The sequence below is a fragment of the Cucurbita moschata genome, unplaced genomic scaffold (assembly GCF_002738365.1).
Source record: "Cucurbita moschata cultivar Rifu unplaced genomic scaffold, Cmos_1.0 Cmo_Scf00033, whole genome shotgun sequence".
NCBI lineage: Eukaryota > Viridiplantae > Streptophyta > Magnoliopsida > Cucurbitales > Cucurbitaceae > Cucurbita > Cucurbita moschata.
Genome location: NW_019268549.1, coordinates 489551 through 508694, shown reverse-complemented (window position 1 = coordinate 508694; position 19144 = coordinate 489551). Strand labels below are relative to the sequence as shown.

General features: G+C 38.1%; 4 protein-coding genes across 6 annotated transcripts in view; 2 read left to right on the top strand and 2 right to left on the bottom strand.

The window, feature by feature from the left end:
- Positions 1-45: 45 nt before the first annotated feature.
- LOC111430254 (probable pectinesterase 68) lies at positions 46-2615 on the bottom strand. The gene is made up of 5 exons (XM_023066422.1): positions 2372-2615; positions 1227-1416; positions 893-1099; positions 449-687; positions 46-237 (listed from the first exon to the last, which is right to left on the bottom strand). Exons 1-5 carry the CDS (start codon positions 2608-2610, stop codon positions 81-83), a joined length of 1032 nt encoding a protein of 343 aa, XP_022922190.1. The 5' UTR covers positions 2611-2615; the 3' UTR covers positions 46-80.
- A 3053-nt stretch (positions 2616-5668) lies between these two features.
- On the bottom strand, positions 5669-13734 carry LOC111430252 (protein arginine N-methyltransferase 1.6). 2 transcript variants are annotated; one of them, XM_023066417.1, is made up of 15 exons: positions 13717-13734; positions 13079-13529; positions 12691-12913; positions 12493-12618; positions 11267-11431; positions 11071-11189; positions 10921-11000; positions 9644-9915; positions 8413-8649; positions 8233-8306; positions 7829-7922; positions 7579-7728; positions 7390-7464; positions 6179-6275; positions 5669-6070 (listed from the first exon to the last, which is right to left on the bottom strand). In XM_023066417.1, the coding sequence occupies exons 2-15, from the start codon at positions 13483-13485 to the stop codon at positions 5913-5915; spliced, it is 2277 nt and encodes a 758-aa protein (XP_022922185.1). In that variant the 5' UTR covers positions 13486-13529; positions 13717-13734; the 3' UTR covers positions 5669-5912. The 2 variants fall into 2 exon arrangements, with proteins under 2 accessions (XP_022922185.1, XP_022922186.1); XM_023066418.1 differs by having other exon boundaries at positions 13136-13529; positions 13717-13733.
- On the top strand, positions 13680-18020 carry LOC111430257 (bifunctional adenosine 5'-phosphosulfate phosphorylase/adenylylsulfatase HINT4). Its single transcript, XM_023066429.1, has 6 exons — positions 13680-13849; positions 13937-13983; positions 14892-14968; positions 15465-15528; positions 17515-17592; positions 17694-18020. The coding sequence occupies exons 1-6, from the start codon at positions 13775-13777 to the stop codon at positions 17773-17775; spliced, it is 423 nt and encodes a 140-aa protein (XP_022922197.1). The 5' UTR covers positions 13680-13774; the 3' UTR covers positions 17776-18020.
- An 836-nt stretch (positions 18021-18856) lies between these two features.
- LOC111430328 (vesicle-associated protein 1-2-like) overlaps positions 18857-19144 on the top strand; it is a 3130-nt gene continuing 2842 nt past the window's right edge. The window contains exon 1 of one of the 2 annotated variants that reach the window (XM_023066540.1): positions 18857-19053. Coding sequence is in view for 1 of the 2 variants with exons in the window: in XM_023066539.1 (XP_022922307.1) it covers positions 19002-19053 (52 nt within the window). In the remaining variant the exon portion in view is untranslated. The remainder of the gene's footprint in view (positions 19054-19144) is intronic. The other variant, XM_023066539.1, reaches the window with a different exon arrangement.

The following is a 19144-nucleotide window of genomic DNA, read 5'->3' as shown; positions in this document are numbered from 1 at the left end:
ATATAAGTATTTAGAAATGAATTTAAATATGAAAAATACATATTATGATATATGAAGCATTGCATTGCAGAGGTGCCTGCCTACGCATCAGAGGGTGCAATCCAGTGCCTGCCATTCACAAAACTCTTCACAAGAAATGGATGGGCCTCTTCAAACTCCAATTCCTTGGCCCATGATACTCCCTTTACTTTACTTGCTCCTGGGCCCCAGCACTTGTATACTCCAAAAAATACAGTCCTGCACCACCCCAAAAGTAAGTATGAATAAACAATAAACTTTCAAAATTGCCAAATTGGGCCTATATAGGCCCAATTTGACTGACTGGGCCCAAGATCATAGATCGATGGGTAAGCCCAGCCCAGCTCAGCCCAGCCCAGCCCATATTAGAGAAGAGAAACGGTATCATGGGCCGTTGGGGCACACAAAAGAGATTGAGAAGAGATTTTACTTGTTTTTGTTGCTGGTGTGGTCCCAGTCATCCCATCCACCGTGGGCCACCACGTCATCAAAGTATGTATACGCGTAGACGATTCTGGAGTACTGGCCCATAGCCCGGCCCACGTATATAGGTCCAGAACCGGTCACCTTGCATCGGACGAAAGCGAACCCGGTCTTCTCGTTAGGCGAGTTTCTATCTTGGGCCGCTATGGAACCGAACCGGGTGGCGATCGAGTGCAGCTCGCAATCCTAAGGCATCAAACGTTGCCGTTTAATGATTTTGTTATAATTATTTTAAAAGCCTTAAATTATACATGAAATTAAAAAAAAAAAAAAAAACTTTCCATTTTAAGTATGTAAGAAAGCTAACTATTTTGCAAGGACTAGGAATAATTTAATTTTAATGTAAACAATTAAAAAGAAAAATTAAGAAAGGGAATTAAAATTAGATTGCCTTATACATGGAACGCCCGTTGCCAAAAATGAAGTCTATGGAGCCTTCTATGTAGCATTCTTTGAAGTAATGGCGGCCGGCGTCGTCACAGAGGGTGTCTTGTGCGCCGTAGAATCCACACCCGGAAAAGTAGGCCTTGTCACCGGAAATACGAAACGCCGCCGCCTGCCACCCTTGCATTCCGGGCATTGGCGCCGGTGCCGTATTCTGCCGTCACGTGAACCACATATCAAATACGAATTAAATAATTATTTTAATAAATGGTAGAAATATGTAGGACAAGTAAGTTCACGGGCAGGGCAGTGGAAAGTGTTGGTGGGGTACTTATTTTTACCTTGAAGCTGATGTTTCGGGCAGAGAAGTAATTAGCAAAAACTGTGACAGAAGCTGTTCTGTAAGTACGCAGCTGCTGCCCGCTGGGACCACGGTCACCTGCTCGGTCGTGCCACTCTATCACCGTCGTCTCTTTCCCCCCTCCTTCAAATGTTATGTACGGCTTCGTCGCCGGCACCACCACCTTCTCCCTGCAAATTTCCATTCCCAAGAAAAACCTTAATCAAAACGCCTTAATAATACCTATAATCCCTCAAACTTAAAAGCTTTTGAGTTTATGGTATAATTCGCACCACGGGTCTGGATCAATCGCCTACCAAATTATAAAACTCGACAACATGTGTCTAACTCAATTGATCAAGTCATCGCTTATAGAGTTATATATCTCGACGAAACGGGTTTAGCTCAATTGATCAAGACATCGTCTATCGAATTATATAATTCGACGACATGGGTTATCTCAATTGATCAAGACATCGCCTACCGAGTTATATAATTCGATGACCCAAGTCTAGCTCAACTGATCAAAACATCGTCTACCGAGTTATATAATTCGATGACCTTGGTCGAGCTCGATTGATCAAGACATTGCCTACTGAGTTATATAACTCAACGACATGGGTCTAGCTCAATTTTTCAAGACATCACCTATTGAGTTATATAACTCAACGACACGGGTCTAGATCAATTTTTCAAGACATTGCCTACCGAATTATATAACTCAACTACATGGGTCTAGATCAATTTTGCAAGACATCGCCTACCGAATTATATAATTCAACGACACGGGTCTAGATCAATTTTTCAAGACATCGTCTACCGAGTTAAATAACTCAACGACACGGGTCTAGATCAATTTTTCAAGACATCACCTATTGAGTTATATAACTCAACGACATGGGTCTAGCTCAATTGATCAATACATTGTTTCTCGAGTTAAATAAGATGACGACGTAGACGTAATTATTGGATGAAGATATTGGTATTGGGGGTTAGAAAGATTTGATAGGTAAAGGCGTGTGGGGAAAGTTAGTAACAAAAGAGGGAAGGATTTATACGTAAAGGGGAAGAAAAGAAATGAAATGGAAAATAATGAGTGTTTATAATGAATTTTGGGTTTGTTATGAAGGAAAGAAGAGGCATTACACGTAATAACCAGGGCTGATTCGGATGAGGGTGTTGACGGTATTGTAATCGGGGACTGCATCCACGGCGGCTTGGACGGAGAGGAACTCGCCGGAGATGCCGTTGACGTCCACTTTGATAAGGCGGTGGCCGGTGGGTCCGACCCAGTGGTGGCGGTGGTGCTTGGCGGCGGCTAGGAGAAAGAAAGCCGGAACGGAAATGAAGAAGAAGAAGAAGAATGAGTTAAGGGAGAATGTCATTTTAGAGAGAGGTTTGGGTAATATGGGAATGTTCTGCAAATCTATATATAAGGGAGATGATGGATGGAATGATTTTCGCTAATTAAAATAAATAAATAAATAAATAAATGTTTTTTTTTTTTTGGTTCCAAAAATAAAAAAGAAAAAAAGAAATGTTTTTATTTATTTATTTATTTATTTGGGTTTGCTTATAACGGCCATTTGGATCGGGTTACACTTACAACTACGGCAGTGGCATTTTGGTAATATTCGCTCTTGAGTGAGGTTGTTTTTGGGAATTTCTTAGAGAGAAAGAGTGACGTTTTTTCCCGCGGAAGAATGTGAGAGAGTGATTAAAATTAATCCGTTTAACAATTATTTTAAGCTATATTACAAAATAAATAAATAAATAAAAATTACCCAAATATTGTGATTCGTGTAGAAATTCATGAAAATTTTAAATGAAAATTGAGATTCGAAATGACGGGTATTCGAGTTACCATTTTTAGTTTAGGTTATTGTTGTTACACTGTTTCGTTGAATTAAAAAAAAAATTCATAATATATTTTAGATTAAAGTTTAATGAATTGAAGTTAAAAGTAAAATAAATAAATAATATTAAAAAAATGGTGTTGAAATTCAAGTTCCTGTTGTCGTGGTTATTAGATGAATACGGACTCTCCACAATAGTATGATATTGTCCACTTTGAGCTTTCGAAAAGGCTTCATTCGACTGGAGATAGTATTCCTTGATTATAAACCCATAATCATGCTCTAGATTAGCGATGTTTTTATCGAACAGTCGCGTGAAAACTTTTAATGAATAAATTTATGAGTTTTTTTTTAAAGGAAAGGAAAATAAAATTTTTATTACAGACATATATTATATTATATATAATAATAATATCATATGACTGTGTCTCCCAACCACTTATCCCAATTATGTTGATTGGTTTGGTTGAAAATTTTACTCTTTTGTTTCTGGTTCACATTTCAGTATTTACTTCTAATCTTATTTAATTTAGATAATTATATTTCATAATAAATTTTTATGTCATTTCAACTTTTTCAAATTTTACGATAATAATTAAATATTTATTTAATTTGAGGTCGAGACCTTACCAAAAAGGACAGTTTCCATTTACAAAGAACTGTTATTGGCTAAATAGAGACGAAACGACTAAAAGCTAATTTAAAAGGTATATATTACATTTTTAGTCCCTAAATTTTTAGTATAGTTTTTATTAGATCTCTAAATTATAAAATATTACATTTTTACTTATCAAATTAAATTATAAATTATATATTTTTTTAATGGATTTCGAGATTTTACCTTTTTAGTTCTCTAATTAACTTTTAATTAATCAATTATGATAAAAATTAATAAAATATGAACAAAAATCGAACAGTAAAAATTTGAAATCTTGAATAAAAATATAAGAGATTGAAGCATTGGACTATAGAAAGCAAACTAAAAACGAGTAAACTTTAGAAACTTTGAAACATAACGACCAAATCGAACTAATTTTTAACCTACGAGAACTAAAATTAAATAAAATAATAATAAAATTTTAATTAAACTTTAAATTATATCATGATTTATTTTATTGTTATTGGTGGGATGTGTAAAAGGTAGAAATGTATTAATTTGAAGATTGCCCATACGGAAACAGAACGGAATGTCAGAGAATAATAAAATAATTACCTTCTTAATTTTTATATTTATGGAACCCTCTAGAAGTTAACCAATTATAATATGAATGCCTCTAAAATTTTGTTAAAAATTACAAATTTACCGATAAATTACAAAATGTTTTATAGTTTCATAATTTTTTTAAGTTATTAATATATTTTAAACGTTGATCCAATAAGAACTTTATTAAAAAGTTCGGGATCAGATATCAAATTAAAAAAATTTGAGAATTAAATTTTAAATTATTTTTAGTACGGTAAATATGAATATGGAGATATGAAATTCAAGAAATACATGCCAATTATTGATATTTTTTTTTGGACCGCTATGATCTGAACAACCCAGAAGGCTTCACAACTTAATCTAACCTAACTCTCTTCTTCTTAGGTTGAGTTGTCAGATTGTTTTTTTAATTATTTAAAAAATTATACTTATTTACCATACATTTTAAATATTTATCGGTCACAACATATCGATAATATTAATTATTTTTAGAAGTATGATACGATTGGAGTGTAACACTATTTTCATATTAATATCTAACCGTACAAAAAAAAATCAATTAGTAAAATGGACAAATTTTTTTATTTTAAAAAATTATAACCAAAATCAATATTAATTAATTTGCAAAAGCGAGATTAATAAGTTAATAATAATAATAATATTGAAACCCATAATGCTCAAACGGTTACATTATGAGTGTGACCACTAGCTCCAATCATGACGTTCAATCATGGGGCCCACTATTTTTATTTATTTATTTTCCTTATTTTCTCCGATTTCAAGGAAAAAAATAAAAAACATATAACGGCGGACATATTCTCCCTTCCAAATTTGTCTTATTTTAGAATTAAAAAATTCAAATTCTTTTATTGTAATATATTTAATATACTGTAGATTAAATTATAAATTTTGAACTTTGTCTTTTTAAGTTTTTTAATATTTTTTAAAATTTATAAATAGTTTTAACCAATAGACTAATTAATTTTATTTTTATTTTTTAATCTGGCAAAGAATACACAATTTAAAATTTATAGAATTATTAGATACAAAATTTATATATTTAAAAACATATTTAAACACTTTTAAAAGATTAAAAACCTCAAAATTATGTGATAATCAAATAAAAAATAATGGTATAATCATTTAATAATCCCATCATATAATGAAAAAAAAACTCGATAAAATTCAACACCTTAGATATTTTTTTTAGTACAACAATGAATATGAGAATTTAAATCTGATTCTTCGTGCATAGTATCAATGAGCTATGTTCATATTGATAATTTTTTTTCACATATGATCCGTTGGTGATTATAATGCAAAGATAATTATGAAATTTTTAGTCTAACACGTGAAAGAAAGGAATTTAAATTTTAACATAAAAATTACAAGTCCTATTTAATCAACTTAAACGTCATCATCATGTGTTATTAAGAGTAAATAAGTTACAAAATGATCTTAATTCTCACCAAAAATGCCAAAAGATCACCTAAATGCAGAATGACATCATATGAGAGTCCACTTGATTCATACCTCTTCAACATATGACCATTTGATCTATTTCAAAAATTTCTTCGGTCACCATTTTGTCATCCGTTTCAGATCGAGAGCCAAAAGCTTCGTTGTATTACAAAAAAGAATGTTGTACGTCGAGTTCACCCGTCGATGGATCAAAGGATGCTTCGATGACAGCAGAGCAGCATTCGACGCCATCAGCGGAGCCTCGAGCTCCAACTGCCACGGGGTTGGCAAGAAGCTTAACTCCTTGTTTCCAGTATCTCTTATCTGAATCAGTTCATGATGAAATGAGAAGCATTTTAAAGTAAGTATCAATTTTCTTTAAGTTTCTTTGAATGATATCCATTTTTGTTATACCAAAGGTGAAGGCAATACCTGGGCCTGTGGATATGACAATGGAGTTCTTTGAATCCATAACCCAATCAATCCACAGTGCAATTCCATGACATATTCCAGCCTTGCTTACCTTAACCTGAAAGAGAAACATCAATGTTCATTATATAGATGAAGTATGGCCTCAACTCCTAGTTGGAGAGGAGAACAAAACATTCTTTATAAGGGTATAAAAACCTTTCCTTAACAAACGCATTTTTAAACCTTGAAAGGGAAAACCCAAAGAGGACAATATCTGCTAGCGGTGGGCTTGGGCTGTTACAAATGGTATCAGAGCCAGACACCAGACGGTGTGCTAGTGAGAACGCTGGACCCTCAAGGGAGTGGACTGTGAGATCCCACATCGGTTGGAGAGGGGAACAAAGCATTCCTTATAAGGGTGTAGAAACCTCTCCCTAGCAAACGTGTAACGACCCAGATTCACCGCTAGTAGATATTGTCCTCTTTGGGATTTCCCTTTCGGGCTTCCCCTCAAGGCTTTAAAACGCGTCTGCTAGGAGAAGGTTTCCACACCCTTATAAAAGGTGTTTTGTTCTCCTCCCCAACCAATATGGGATCACAAGACGCGTTTTAGAACCTTGAAGGTAAAGCCCAAAAGAGAAAGGCCAAAGAGAACAACATTTGTTAGCGGTGGGCTTGGGTTGTTACAAATGGTATCCCAGACACCAGGCGGTGTGCTAGCGAGAACGTTAGGCCCCTAAGGGGAGTGGATTGTGAGATCCCACATCGGTTGGAGAGGGGAACGAAGCATTCCTTATAAGGGTGTAGAAACCTCTCCCTCGCATACGCGTTTTAGAACCTTGAAGGTAAAGCCCGAAAGGGAAATGCCAAAGAGGACAATATTTGTTGGCAGTGGGCTTGGGCTGTTACAAATGGTATTAGAGCCAGACACGAGGCGGTGTGCCAGCGAAAACGTTGGGCCCCCAAGGGGGGTGAATTGTGAGGTCCCACATTGGTTGGAGAGGGGAACAAAGCATTCCTTATAAGGGTGTGAAATCCTCTCCCTAATATACGTGATTTAGAAACCCATGAGACTACCGACAATACGTAACGGGTCAAAACGGACAATATCTACTAACAATGGACTTGGACCGGTAGTAGATCCTGAGGAAGCTTTCCCCTACTCTAAAACTCACTTTATAAGAGACAACAAGAATTTTCCAGGCAAGCTGGGGATGAAAAAATTGCATTACCTGGCTTTTCCCACTACAGGGGCTTATTGGTTTTGAGAAATCAAACTCCATCACTGTAAATATCTCACTGAGTTCCTGAAAGTTTTCAAGACAGTGGCACCCAATCAGTATCATTGACACTCTTACACTGTTCAAGAAAGCTTTATTTGTTTACGTTTTAAACAAGTTGATTTGATATTCAAGGATTACCTCATATTCTCCACACTGCCAAATGTAAAAAGCCAGGCATGGGCCTTCTTGTCCTTCAGGTAACTCACCACAAGCTCCTAAAGTGTCATTTGTAACAGAGTGATCAAAGCCTTCGATTGTTCCCAATCCACGACGGCTGCTCCATAGATCCTTGAAACGACATTGAGTAAGTATAGTAAGAACTTCCATTGAATAACGAAGACGAGTTCAGTCTGGATCATGTACTTTCGAGGTAAGAGAGAGATCTTACAGGCAATGACATGAAACAAGCTCGCAATATGCCTTTACTTGGCATTATTAGCGCATCATCAGATAGGACTGAATCGAGCATCGTCCGCTCCTTCCTGGAATATCAATTTAAAGAAGTTAAACACTATACTTATTTGACTGAAGTTACACCGAAAGAAACAAAACCCTCCCGTGGGAGATGTTCAGGAGTTAGAGTCTCTTAGGATTATGAGATCTACTCGAGTCATCCTGAGTAGATGGGTCGATTCAAGTTAGATCCAATGTAGATCCAACTTGACTGATATAAGTATTCAAACATGAAATTTGGATCCTAAACTCGTCGAATCGAGTAAAAACTATCATAAAGAAACCATCTGCACAACATTGCCAATAGGAATAGACTGCAATTCTGAGCAAAATTCTTACCAAAACCGCAGGTTGTGCCATGGGAGTGCATTGTCATTACCATAGTAGAATGGTTCACTGATAAGCAAGTCAACCTAAAGATTGAACAAAAATTACAATGAACTTTCCAATAAAGAGAAGCATGCATCATGATATGGAAGGGGGAAAACGAATGCAAAAGCAAGTTAGTAAATACACGACCTTTTTCTCAAACGTATCGTGCACGGTCAAGCATGACTTCCTCTTTTCAATAACTTTTATACTATCCATAGAGATACCGTTTGCATACGACACAGCCTGCAAATACTTGGCACCCTTGTCGCGAATCCCCGGGAACAGTGATAATACGAGCGTTTGTTTCGAAAGGCAAGCAACCATGAGTGTTAAGAAAACACTATCATCTGCAATCATGCATGCAGAGGGAGATCTTCCTTGCAGCTACAAAGATTTCAAAGATGATGATAACAATGAGGTTTTTTAGATAGTGGAGTTCGATTATAAAGAAGTACGTGAGTATATTGCACAATTGATGTGCTATGTTGTAACAGCCCAAGCCCAAGCCCAAACCCACCACTAGTGGATGTTGTCCTCTTTGGACTTTTCCTTTCGGGCTTCCCCTTAAGGTTTTAAAACGCGTCTACCAGGGAGAGGTTTCCACACCCTAATAAGGAATACTTCGTTCCCTTCTCCAACCAATGTGGGATCTCACAATCCACCCCCTTGGGGCCCAGTGTCCTCGTTGGCACACCGTTCGGTGCCTGACTCTAATACCATTTATAACAGCCCAAGCCCACCGCTAGCAGATATTGTCCTCTTTGGACTTTTCCTTCCGGGCTTCCTCTCAAAGTTTTAAAACGCACCTACTAGAGAGAAGTTCCCACACCCTTATAAGAAATGCTTCGTTCCCTTCTCCAACCAATGTGGGATCTCACAATCCACCCCTTGGGAGCCCAGCGTCCTCATTGGCACACTGTTCGGTGCCTGGCTCTGATACCATTTGTAACAACCCAAGCCCACCGCTAGCAGATATTGTCTTCTTTGGGCTTTTCCTTTTGAGCTTCTCTTCAAGGTTTTAAAACGCATCTACTAGGGAGAGGTTTCCACACCCTTATAAGGAATGCTTCGTTCCCTTCTCCAACCAACGTGGGATCTCACAATCCACCCCTTGGGGGCCCAGCATCCTCATTGGCACACCGTTCGGTGCCTGGCTCTGATACAATTTGTAACAATCCAAGCCCACCGCCAGCAGATATTGTCCTCTTTGGGCTTTTCCTTCTGAGGTTCCCTTCAAGGTTTTAAAACGCATCTACTAGGGAGAGGTTTCCACACCCTTATAAGGAATGCTTCGTTCCCCTCTCTAACCAACGTAGGATCTCGCATATGTGCTTAACAAATGGGGAGAAAATTGGGATCAGTAAGAAGGGAATCATACTGCATTTGTTATTGCCGTTAACATTGCCAGCCTCCATTCTCTATCTCCATAGACTGCAATTCTTTCTGGTGGCAATATGAGTTTAAAATTCTCAGCATTGTCGCCATGCTGCAAAACCTCACCTCTTGGGATTTGAGCTTTCAGATGATATGAAAAGGTAGTTTCATCATGAGAAGCACAAATATGAACTTGTTCATCCTTGGATATTGACACACCATTGTCTGGGATAAACCAAACACACTGTTTCCAATGGTCACACCAGTCACCAGCTCCTGTTGAAATATGGAACAAGCTTAATCACTCTGTCAATCTTTGAGAAACAAACCATGTTTCTTGTCTGATTGTGTAACACCCCTAATTTTCTTACCCTAAATGCATGCATGCATGTTTTAAATACATATGTAGAAATTCATACGTAGAAATTCACAAGAAATGCTTTTAAAATAAAGCCATAGACTTACATATTCAATTCAAAACAGTTTTTGGAACATAAAACAAATTGCATTAAAAACACCTAACAACTACTAATTAAATTCAATGCTTCTGCCCTATCATGATCTATCTTGACTTCCATGGTCTTTCCGGTGTTCACCGTCATCCTTCATAGGAGCTTTACCTATACCTGAAAAAATATAAGGGTGGCACATTTGCTTGAGTATTTTATGAAATACTCAGTAAGTCACCCCACTAATGGTATCAGAGTCAGACACGGGACGATGTGCCAGCGAGGAAGCTAAGCCCTGAAGGAAGGTGGACAGGAGGCAGTGTGCCAGTAAGAACACTGGGCCCTGAAAGGGGGGTGGATTGTGAGATCCCATATCGATTGGGGAGGAGAACGAAACATTCTTTATAAGGGTGTGGAAACCTCTCCCTAGTAGACGTTTTTTAAAAACCGTGAGGGGAAACTCAAAAGGGAAAGCCCAAAGAGGACAATATCTGATAGCGGTGGGCTTGGGCCATTACAGATTATCAGTTAGATTGACATGTGAGATTTGAAATACTGAATTCCAAAAAGAAAGTAGCTTTCAAAACCCTTATATGGATATATATAAACTGAAGGCAGAAATGTACAACTCCCTTATGAACTTTTTTAACCCCGCCCCATATCAATGCTTGCCGTCAGACATAGATTTAACACCTCAAATGATTGAACACATCATGCCAATGTTAACCATTTGCATTATTAACAAAAAGAAGTCTATGATTTTGGGCCATAGCAGAATAAAATGGCATTCATACCAAAGGAAAATGTGTCCAATGACTCGTCTACGACTCACCTATGTTGAAAGGTGGAGATATCCACTTCGGGGCAGTGGAATAAAAGACCGTTCCTTCACGATCGAGCTGCAGCATCCACCTGCAGACACATAATAGAAATTAGTCACAGTTTGGCAGAAAATAACTATAAGAACAATGAAGTGGGTTACCATGACACTACAGCATGAACTCTACCACCGTCAGTTGCTTTGATATGCAACTCCTTTTCAGCACGACTCTCTGGACGTTTCCAAAAATCAAATTCAAAAACCCTGAAGGGTTCTGAGAGCTGGATGAACCCTGAAACAAATAGTAATAAAAACACTTGAAGATTATGAGAACCAGGTCAAAATTTTAGGTCATTACCAGCTTCACTTCTTTAGCAATTGCATCACAATGCAATGGATATTGCTGTGGCTTAACACATATGATAGGATCCATCCCTTCTGGAACGAGATGGATGGCATCACATGCTTTTGCTTCATTGTTATATAAATCATGAAGCTTCCATAAGTATGTGCTTTCAACCAGCTGAAAAGGAAATAAACAAAGAGATTCTCAAACCTTTTGGATTAGAAACTAGTTCTCACTTTCACTATTGTATTACAGCTTTATCAAATTATTACAAATTTGTAGTCTATTCAATCACAGCACATGAATGCATGCAGTCGACTGAGATATATCTGAAATCTGGATATTATCACTTTAGTTCTACTACAGTGAAACACTTATCATCTATAACGGTCCAATCCCACCATTAGTAGATACTGTCCTCTTTGGGTTTTCCCTTTTGAGCTTCCCCTCAAGGTTTTTAAAACGTGTCTGCTAGGAATGGTTTCCACACCCTTATAAATAATGTTTCGTTCTCCTCCCCAACCGATATGGGATCTCACATTCCACCCCCCTCAGGGCCCAGCATCCTTGTTGGCACAACGCCTCGTGTCCACCTGCTTTGGGACTCAGCCTCCTTGTTGGCACATCGCCCGGTGTCTGGCTCTGATACCATTTGTAACAGCCCAAGCCCACCGCTAGCAGATATTGTCCTCTTTGGGCTTTCCCTTTCAGGTTTTGCCTCAAGGTTTTTAAAACACGTCTGCTAGGGAGAGGTTTCCACACCCTTATAAAGAATGCTTCGTTCTCCTCCCCAATCAATGTGGGATCTCACAATCCACCCCCCCCCCTCGGGGCCCAGCGTCCTTGTTGGCACACCGCCTCGTGTCCACCCGCTTTGGGGCTCGCTGGCACATCGTCCAGTGTCTGGCTCTGATACCATTTGTAACAGCCCAAGCCCACTGCTAGCAGATATTGTCCTCTTTGGGCTTTCCCTTTCGGGTTTTCCCTCAAGGTTTTTAAAACACGTCTACTAGGGAGAGGTTTCCACATCCTTATAAAGAATGCTTTGTTCTCCTCCCCAACCGAGGTGGGAGATCTCACATCATCATTGTTCAAGGAAACTGCAAATGTAGAAGAATGCAAGTTCCATACTACAAAATTTGATCTATAACACTATGAAGTTAAGAAAAATTAAAAAGAAACTTCCATGCACAAAAAATATGAAAGGTTTTGAAGCAATTGAAGGGCTTTCTAAATACCTGGCCGTATATGGTTGCTTTATACGGCACAGTCAATGGATTTTCCACTAAAAGCTTGTCATGTGCATGTTGTAACGTCGGTATAAGCCCCTCGCCTAACAGTTCTGAGTCCAAAATCTCACTAACCTTCAATTAATCGGCAGACTCAATCATTGAAAAGAAAGAAGAAAGTTGCTATTCGAATGTAGTGATACTCACAAGGGCATCAGCTCGAGAAATGATATCAGAATCAAACTGAAGTTCATCAGAGCGTTTGTTAATAACTTTTACTTTCCTTTCCATCCCATTAAGACGCAAGACTTTCTTCATTAACTTCACCATTGGAAGATAGGATTCACAAGCCGTAACCATTCCCTTGGAATCACCCACGGCAGAGTCCATTGCCCGTGCAGCCATCATTGATAGCAAACCAGTTCCAGCACTGGAAAAAATTGATTAACCACGACGTCAGTAAACCTATAAAGGTCAGTGACAGTCTCTTACCAAATGAATGAACTGCAAACCACAATTCATAAAAGATAACAAAATTTGATCAAAAAAATGCACAAGCACACAAGAATATAAACAGCAAATTCAATCGGATGACCATCTTCTTTTCATCGATTTCAAAGCAAGAAGGCTGAAAACAGGACTAGAAAAATACCCAATATCAAGAACACGGCAAGGTTTTAATATAGTCTTATCAATGGCTTCGCGAAACGCTCTGTTTCTAGTGGCATCATTAAGCATATCCAAATATGAAGTTGTCGCCAAAATGGGTTTCTGGGTATTCTCTGAAACTCCATCAACCTCTTCTTCTATGACTACCCACTCCGAGTTACCCGTAAGTGGATCAAATTTTAGCTGGAAAAGGCGCTGAGTTGACGCGGAACTCATAGCTCGAGTTGCAGAGAACTTCAAGGGATTGAACGATTGAGCGTTAAAAGTAAAAGGGCTTGTGGGGAAGAGATAAAGAATGCGAAACAAGGATCTGGGTACTAGAGAAGTAGCCATCAGAGGCCGAGGAATAGGAAGATCATGGTCATTTGGGAATTTGGCTGCAAAAGCGGCGCCCAAGTTAACTAAGAACTATATACTTTACAATAATAAATAACATAAAAATAATTAAGAAATAAAGTTCACATTTTTTGCTATTACGCAAAACAATACCATTAATCATTCATTTCATCCTAATTAATCCGACTTAATTTAATCAAAATCTATTTCACGCGGGTGCCATAATACCCAATCAAGAAGCACCGGTGCAAATTGGGAAATTGGTCGGAGAAGTTCGTGAAAAAAAATGGCAGCAACAGCTTCATCTTGCATTTTCTGCCAGCGAGCTTCTAATTCTACCGCCAATAACCTTCTTCATTTTGTCTGCTCCTTTCGTTTCTCTATGTTTCTTCTTCTCTTTACCGGCGATTGAATGAAGGGTCTCTGATTAAATATATGGGTTCTGCAGGATGAGAGAGTTGTTGCGTTCGAAGATGTAAACCCTTCTGCCGTCAGGTATTTTTCTAACATTTGATTCAGTTTTGCAATCGACATGGGGCATCTGAAATACTTCTGTGTTGATTTCATTTTCATTTCTGGCATTTCATCAGCTTCATTAGACAAAATTCATCGATTGTTGTATACCCAGTTGCTTGATATTCAATGGGCAATCCATATCTAAACCTGGATATCTAAACCTCGAATGTGTGGGCAAAAGTAGTGCAAAATGTAGATTTATCGTTTACAATGAACATTCTTGGATGTGATTATGAATTGAAGTCCTTGATAACAATCTGAGCTTATTCAATTCATTCAATCATAGTCTTTTAAATGCTCTCCCGTTCATCTTTCCTTTGTAGTTTGTTGGTTTTTAACTTCTATGACCTGTTTGTAGTATGTTCTCATTGGCCATCGAGAGTGGCTTCAAAATGCCTTTGTGAGTAGCCATCTCGGACGCTCTATGTCCGGTGAGGAATTATGAACCTCCATAATAGTATGATATTATCCACTTTGAGCATAAGCTCTCCTGGGTTTACTTTTGGTTTCTCCAAAAGGCCTCGTACCCATGGAGATGTATTCGTTACATATAAACCCATGATCAACAACCCCTTAATTAGTCGATGTGGGACTCCTCACCCAACAATTCTCGACATGGCCTCAGTAAGGCCACTAAGAGTGAAAATCAATTGCCATTATGCATTTCGGAGAGTCTAGAAGGAGATATATGCACAACTTACTAAGAAACAAAGAGATAGTGGGCTATTGTCAATCTTTGGACTGTCATTTTTCATTTGTTCATGTTCATTCAGCTAAGTCATCTGCATGAAATCCGCCATTTCTTTCCTTTCTACTGTTCTTCTTACTAGTAATTATGTTGTAGACATGGATACAAGGCATTCTTACACTGAGCTACCACTTTATAGGCATTACTTGGTAATTCCCAAGGAGCACATTCCCACAGTTAGGAATCTCCAGAGAAGAGCTGAAGATTACTCACTCGGTAATGTAACCTTTGGTGATTGCATTTCATTTATGTTTTTTTTTGTTTAAAGAAAGGGAAAGGAGAGGGCAATGGGGTGGGGAAGCATGTTCTTAAAAAGCAAGAGGTTTAGTTACATGTTATAACTTTATCAAACATATTGGTATCTTTTGTCTGTATTACCATATTCTCGTTCTCGAAAACCTGCATGAAGATTAGTAGCGGCATAATGCTAAGAGTGACCGTGACACCCCAAGGTCGCTTGCCGCTTGGGCACCTAGATTAGAGGGTTGTTACCATTTGTAACAGTCCAAGCCCACTGCTTGCAGATAGGTTTTTAAAACGAGTCTGCTAGGGAGAGGTTTTCATACCCTTGTAAAGTATGCTTCGTTCTCCTCTCCAACCGATGTGGGATCTCACACTCGTCTTCTAAAACAAGGGCATTTTTAGATATGTAGTCAGTTTTCTAATTTCTTATAATGACTTTGCTCATGACTGTCTTGATTATTTATGTCAGTAAGTCACATGTTAGAGGTGGGGCAGACACTTCTATCCCAAGATTCCCCTCAATTAAAGCACAGGTAATGTGAATGATAACCCTCCTCTAAGCCTTTTACGTTGCAAGTTTTCAGCAGGAAAATGGTGTTTATATTTTAGAACTCATGCATGCAAGTGCTAAAGCATGATGAAACTAATGAAAGCATGGGCTTTCATGGACTAACAATCTCTCAAAACTGTCATTTGTTTGGTTTACAATATTGTACATTGGACTAGACAATATTGTACATTGGACTAGTTTGTGCCGGTGACTTATTATTGAGCAACTTATGAAATCTTTTAACTATTCGTGTAATAGCCCAAGCCCACCGCTAGCAGATATTGTCTTCTTTGGGTTTTCCCTTTCTTGCTTCCCCTCAAGGTTTTTAAAACGCATATGTTAAGGAGAGGTTTCCACACCCTTATAAACAATGTTTCGTTCTCCTCCCCAACCGATGTTGGATCTCACAATCCACCTCCCTTTGGGGCCCAATGTCATCGCTGACACTCGTTCCTTTCTCCAATCGATGTGGGACCCCCCAATCCACCCTCCTTCGGGGCTCAGCGTCCTTGTTGGCACACCGCCTCGTGTCCACTCCTTTCAGGGCTCAGCCTCTTGACTGACACATCGCCCAGTATCTGGCTCTGATACCATTTGTAACAGTCCAAGCTCACCGCTAGTAGATATTGTCCTGTTTGGGCTTTCCCTTTTATGCTTCCAACTCAAGGTTTTTAAAACGTGTTTGCTAGGAGAGAGGTTTTCACACCCTTATAAAGAATGCTTTGTTCTCCTCCCCAACCGATGCGGGATCTCACAATTTGCATTGGTCGATGACAATGCATTGTGAACAATTTTATTAGTGTGAGAAATCCGATCACCTAAAAAGCTACTTTGGGGACACAGTACATGGTAGCAGTTTAGTTCTTTCTTGTGAGGTGGACTAAGTGATGTATTATGTACTGTAGTTGTGAATTCCTCAGTTGTACTACAAACTTCGTCCAATGCGAAAGGATATCCTGCCCATTGAGCTTCATTTGCTAGATGGCATGAAGGAGAGGGACACCCTTTCGGTTGAGCAAACTTGAAGATAGTTGCAGTAATTTTTTGAATTTTTATTAAGATTATCTTTTTGTCAATGGTCATTGGGCAAAAAAAAGAAGGGTCTTATTTCCCAATTGATTTCTGCTAAAGAACAAGTGTGGTTAATGATCTGGTTACCATCTAAGTCCACCGCTAGCAAATATTGTTTTCTTTGAGCTTTCCCTTAAGGTTTTTAAAACACGTCTGCTAGGGAGAGGTTTGCATACCCTTATATAGAATATGTCTGATGTGGGATCTCGTAATCCACCCCCCTTCGGGGCCCAGCATCCTCATTGACACTTGTTCCTTTCTCCAATCGACGTGGGACCCTCTAATCTATCCCCCTTTGGGTCCCAGCGTCCTTGCTGACACACTGCCTCATATCCACCCTCTTCAGGGCTCAGCCTCCTCACTGGCAAATCACCCGGTGTTTGGCTTTGATACCATTTTTACCGCCGAAGCTTACCGCTAGTAGATATTGTCCTCTTTGTATTTCCTTTCAAGGTTTTTAAAATGCGTCTTCCAGGTAGAGGTTTCCACATCCTTATAAAGAATGTTTTGTTTCCCTCTCCAACCGATGTGGGATCTCATAATCCACTTCCCTTCAAGGCTTAGCGTTCGCGCTAGCATACCACTTGGTGTCTGGCTCAGTGTCCGCCCGATGTGGGATCTCACAATCCACCTCCTTAAAGGCTCAACGTCCCTCTCCAACCGATGTAGGATCTCACAAAAATGAACAAAAGTTGAAAGTACCGGAACTAAAATAAACTAAAGTCATAAGTGCATTAGTATTTAAGGCTTCATTTTATGAACGAAATGCTTTGTTCCTTACAAAAGAAGTACTAAAGTTGCTAGTTTTTCTGATTTCAACTCTACTTTTAGTTCTAATCTTTCATTTTAGAGCAGCACGATATACTAAACTGATGCTTCTCTTTTCTTTTTCTGAAAGATTTGGCTTCCATCAGCCCCCAATGAACAGTGTCAATCACCTACACCTCCATTGTTTTGCACTTCCTTACACACCCAGGTAACCAGTTTCTCACCTTTCACATTATCAACATATGCTTAGGATATTGCTTCAAGAAATGCCAACATTATGGTCCTGAACCGAAACGGGGGCGTAAACAGGTGGAAGTTCGCAAAATACATATCATTGGGATCGATCGGATTCATCGAAGCTGAGAAGTTGTTGGAGAAAATAAAGCCTTAACTCACACACCAGATCACTTCAGCAGCAGTCAGTATGTGTTCTTTATTATTGTTCAATGCTATGAACAGCAGAAATGTTTGATATCTCTAACCAAAGTTGAGGCATCCATCTGATATGAGTCTATTTCTTCATTGAATCAAAGTTTTTGTGTCAATTTCTACAGGAATTGCTGTTTTTAGTATAGAAAGGCTTTGTTTTTGGTTCATTATTTTAATGGAATGTGAAGTAAAAGATGAACGTTTTAATGAGTAATCATTTTAAAATTGCTCATATTTTGTTTTTACACACACCTAATTGAGTTGGGACGGATTGAGACAAGTTAAATAATGAACACAACTCAACTCAATTCCAAGATATTTGGGTTGGGTTAGTTTAGGTTATTCCTCCGTGGGCTCGAGCCATCAGTGAGATACCACTCTAAAAGATCTAGTCTCACTCTAAAAGATCTAGAATTCTAATCTTATGTCATCAAGTTATTTATTTGATTTTTTTATTTTTAATAAAATTAAAATACTAATTTGTAAAATATTTGTTTATTTATTTTCAAACGATGAATTAAGAATAAGGCATCAATTTTAATATATATTTTGAAAAATTATATTTCAATAACCATTAAAATAAGTATATGGGTATCATAAAGCAAAATAAAAAAAAATATAATAAATTTGAGTGGGTTTAATTGAATTCAAACCCATTTTAAATATAATATTTATAAAAAAAAATAATTGTACAAAATATAATATTTTAAATACACATTATTTTTTTTAATAAAAATAATCGATTTTCCAATTTTATTATATATATATATATATATATATATATATATATATATTTGCACAAAATAGGTAATTTAAATAATTTTAGAAATGAATTAAATGTCATGAAATAATTCACATCAAATTCATTTATTTAAACAAATTTACAATTAAATAAACCTTTATTTTAAGTCCTGAAAGAGAAGGCTGAATGGGCCGAAAAGAAAGCCCATGGAGCAGGCAGAAGGGCCCATTGAAAAGGGCCGAACGGCTAAATAAAGGAAAGAGTTGCTGAGTATGGGGGCGGCACGTGTTTTGCTTCACCCTCCCTTGGACGCAGCACGTTCGCCATTGTTGCTCCTCTCTTTAATCGATCGGTTCGGGAAACTTGCTCGCAAGCAAACTCATTTCCAGATTCTTTCTCTCTTCAATTTCATCTTCCTCTCTTGTTCCTGGTTCAATCTTCCAAGAATGAGTACGGGCGAACTCCTCAGCATCGAACCTCTCGAGCTCAAGTTTCCCTGTGAGTTCATCTTCTTTTGGTGGTGGGGTGGACTGATTTCTTGTTGCGGATCTGTAATATTTTGAGGGATTGTTTTTTTTTTTTTTTTTTT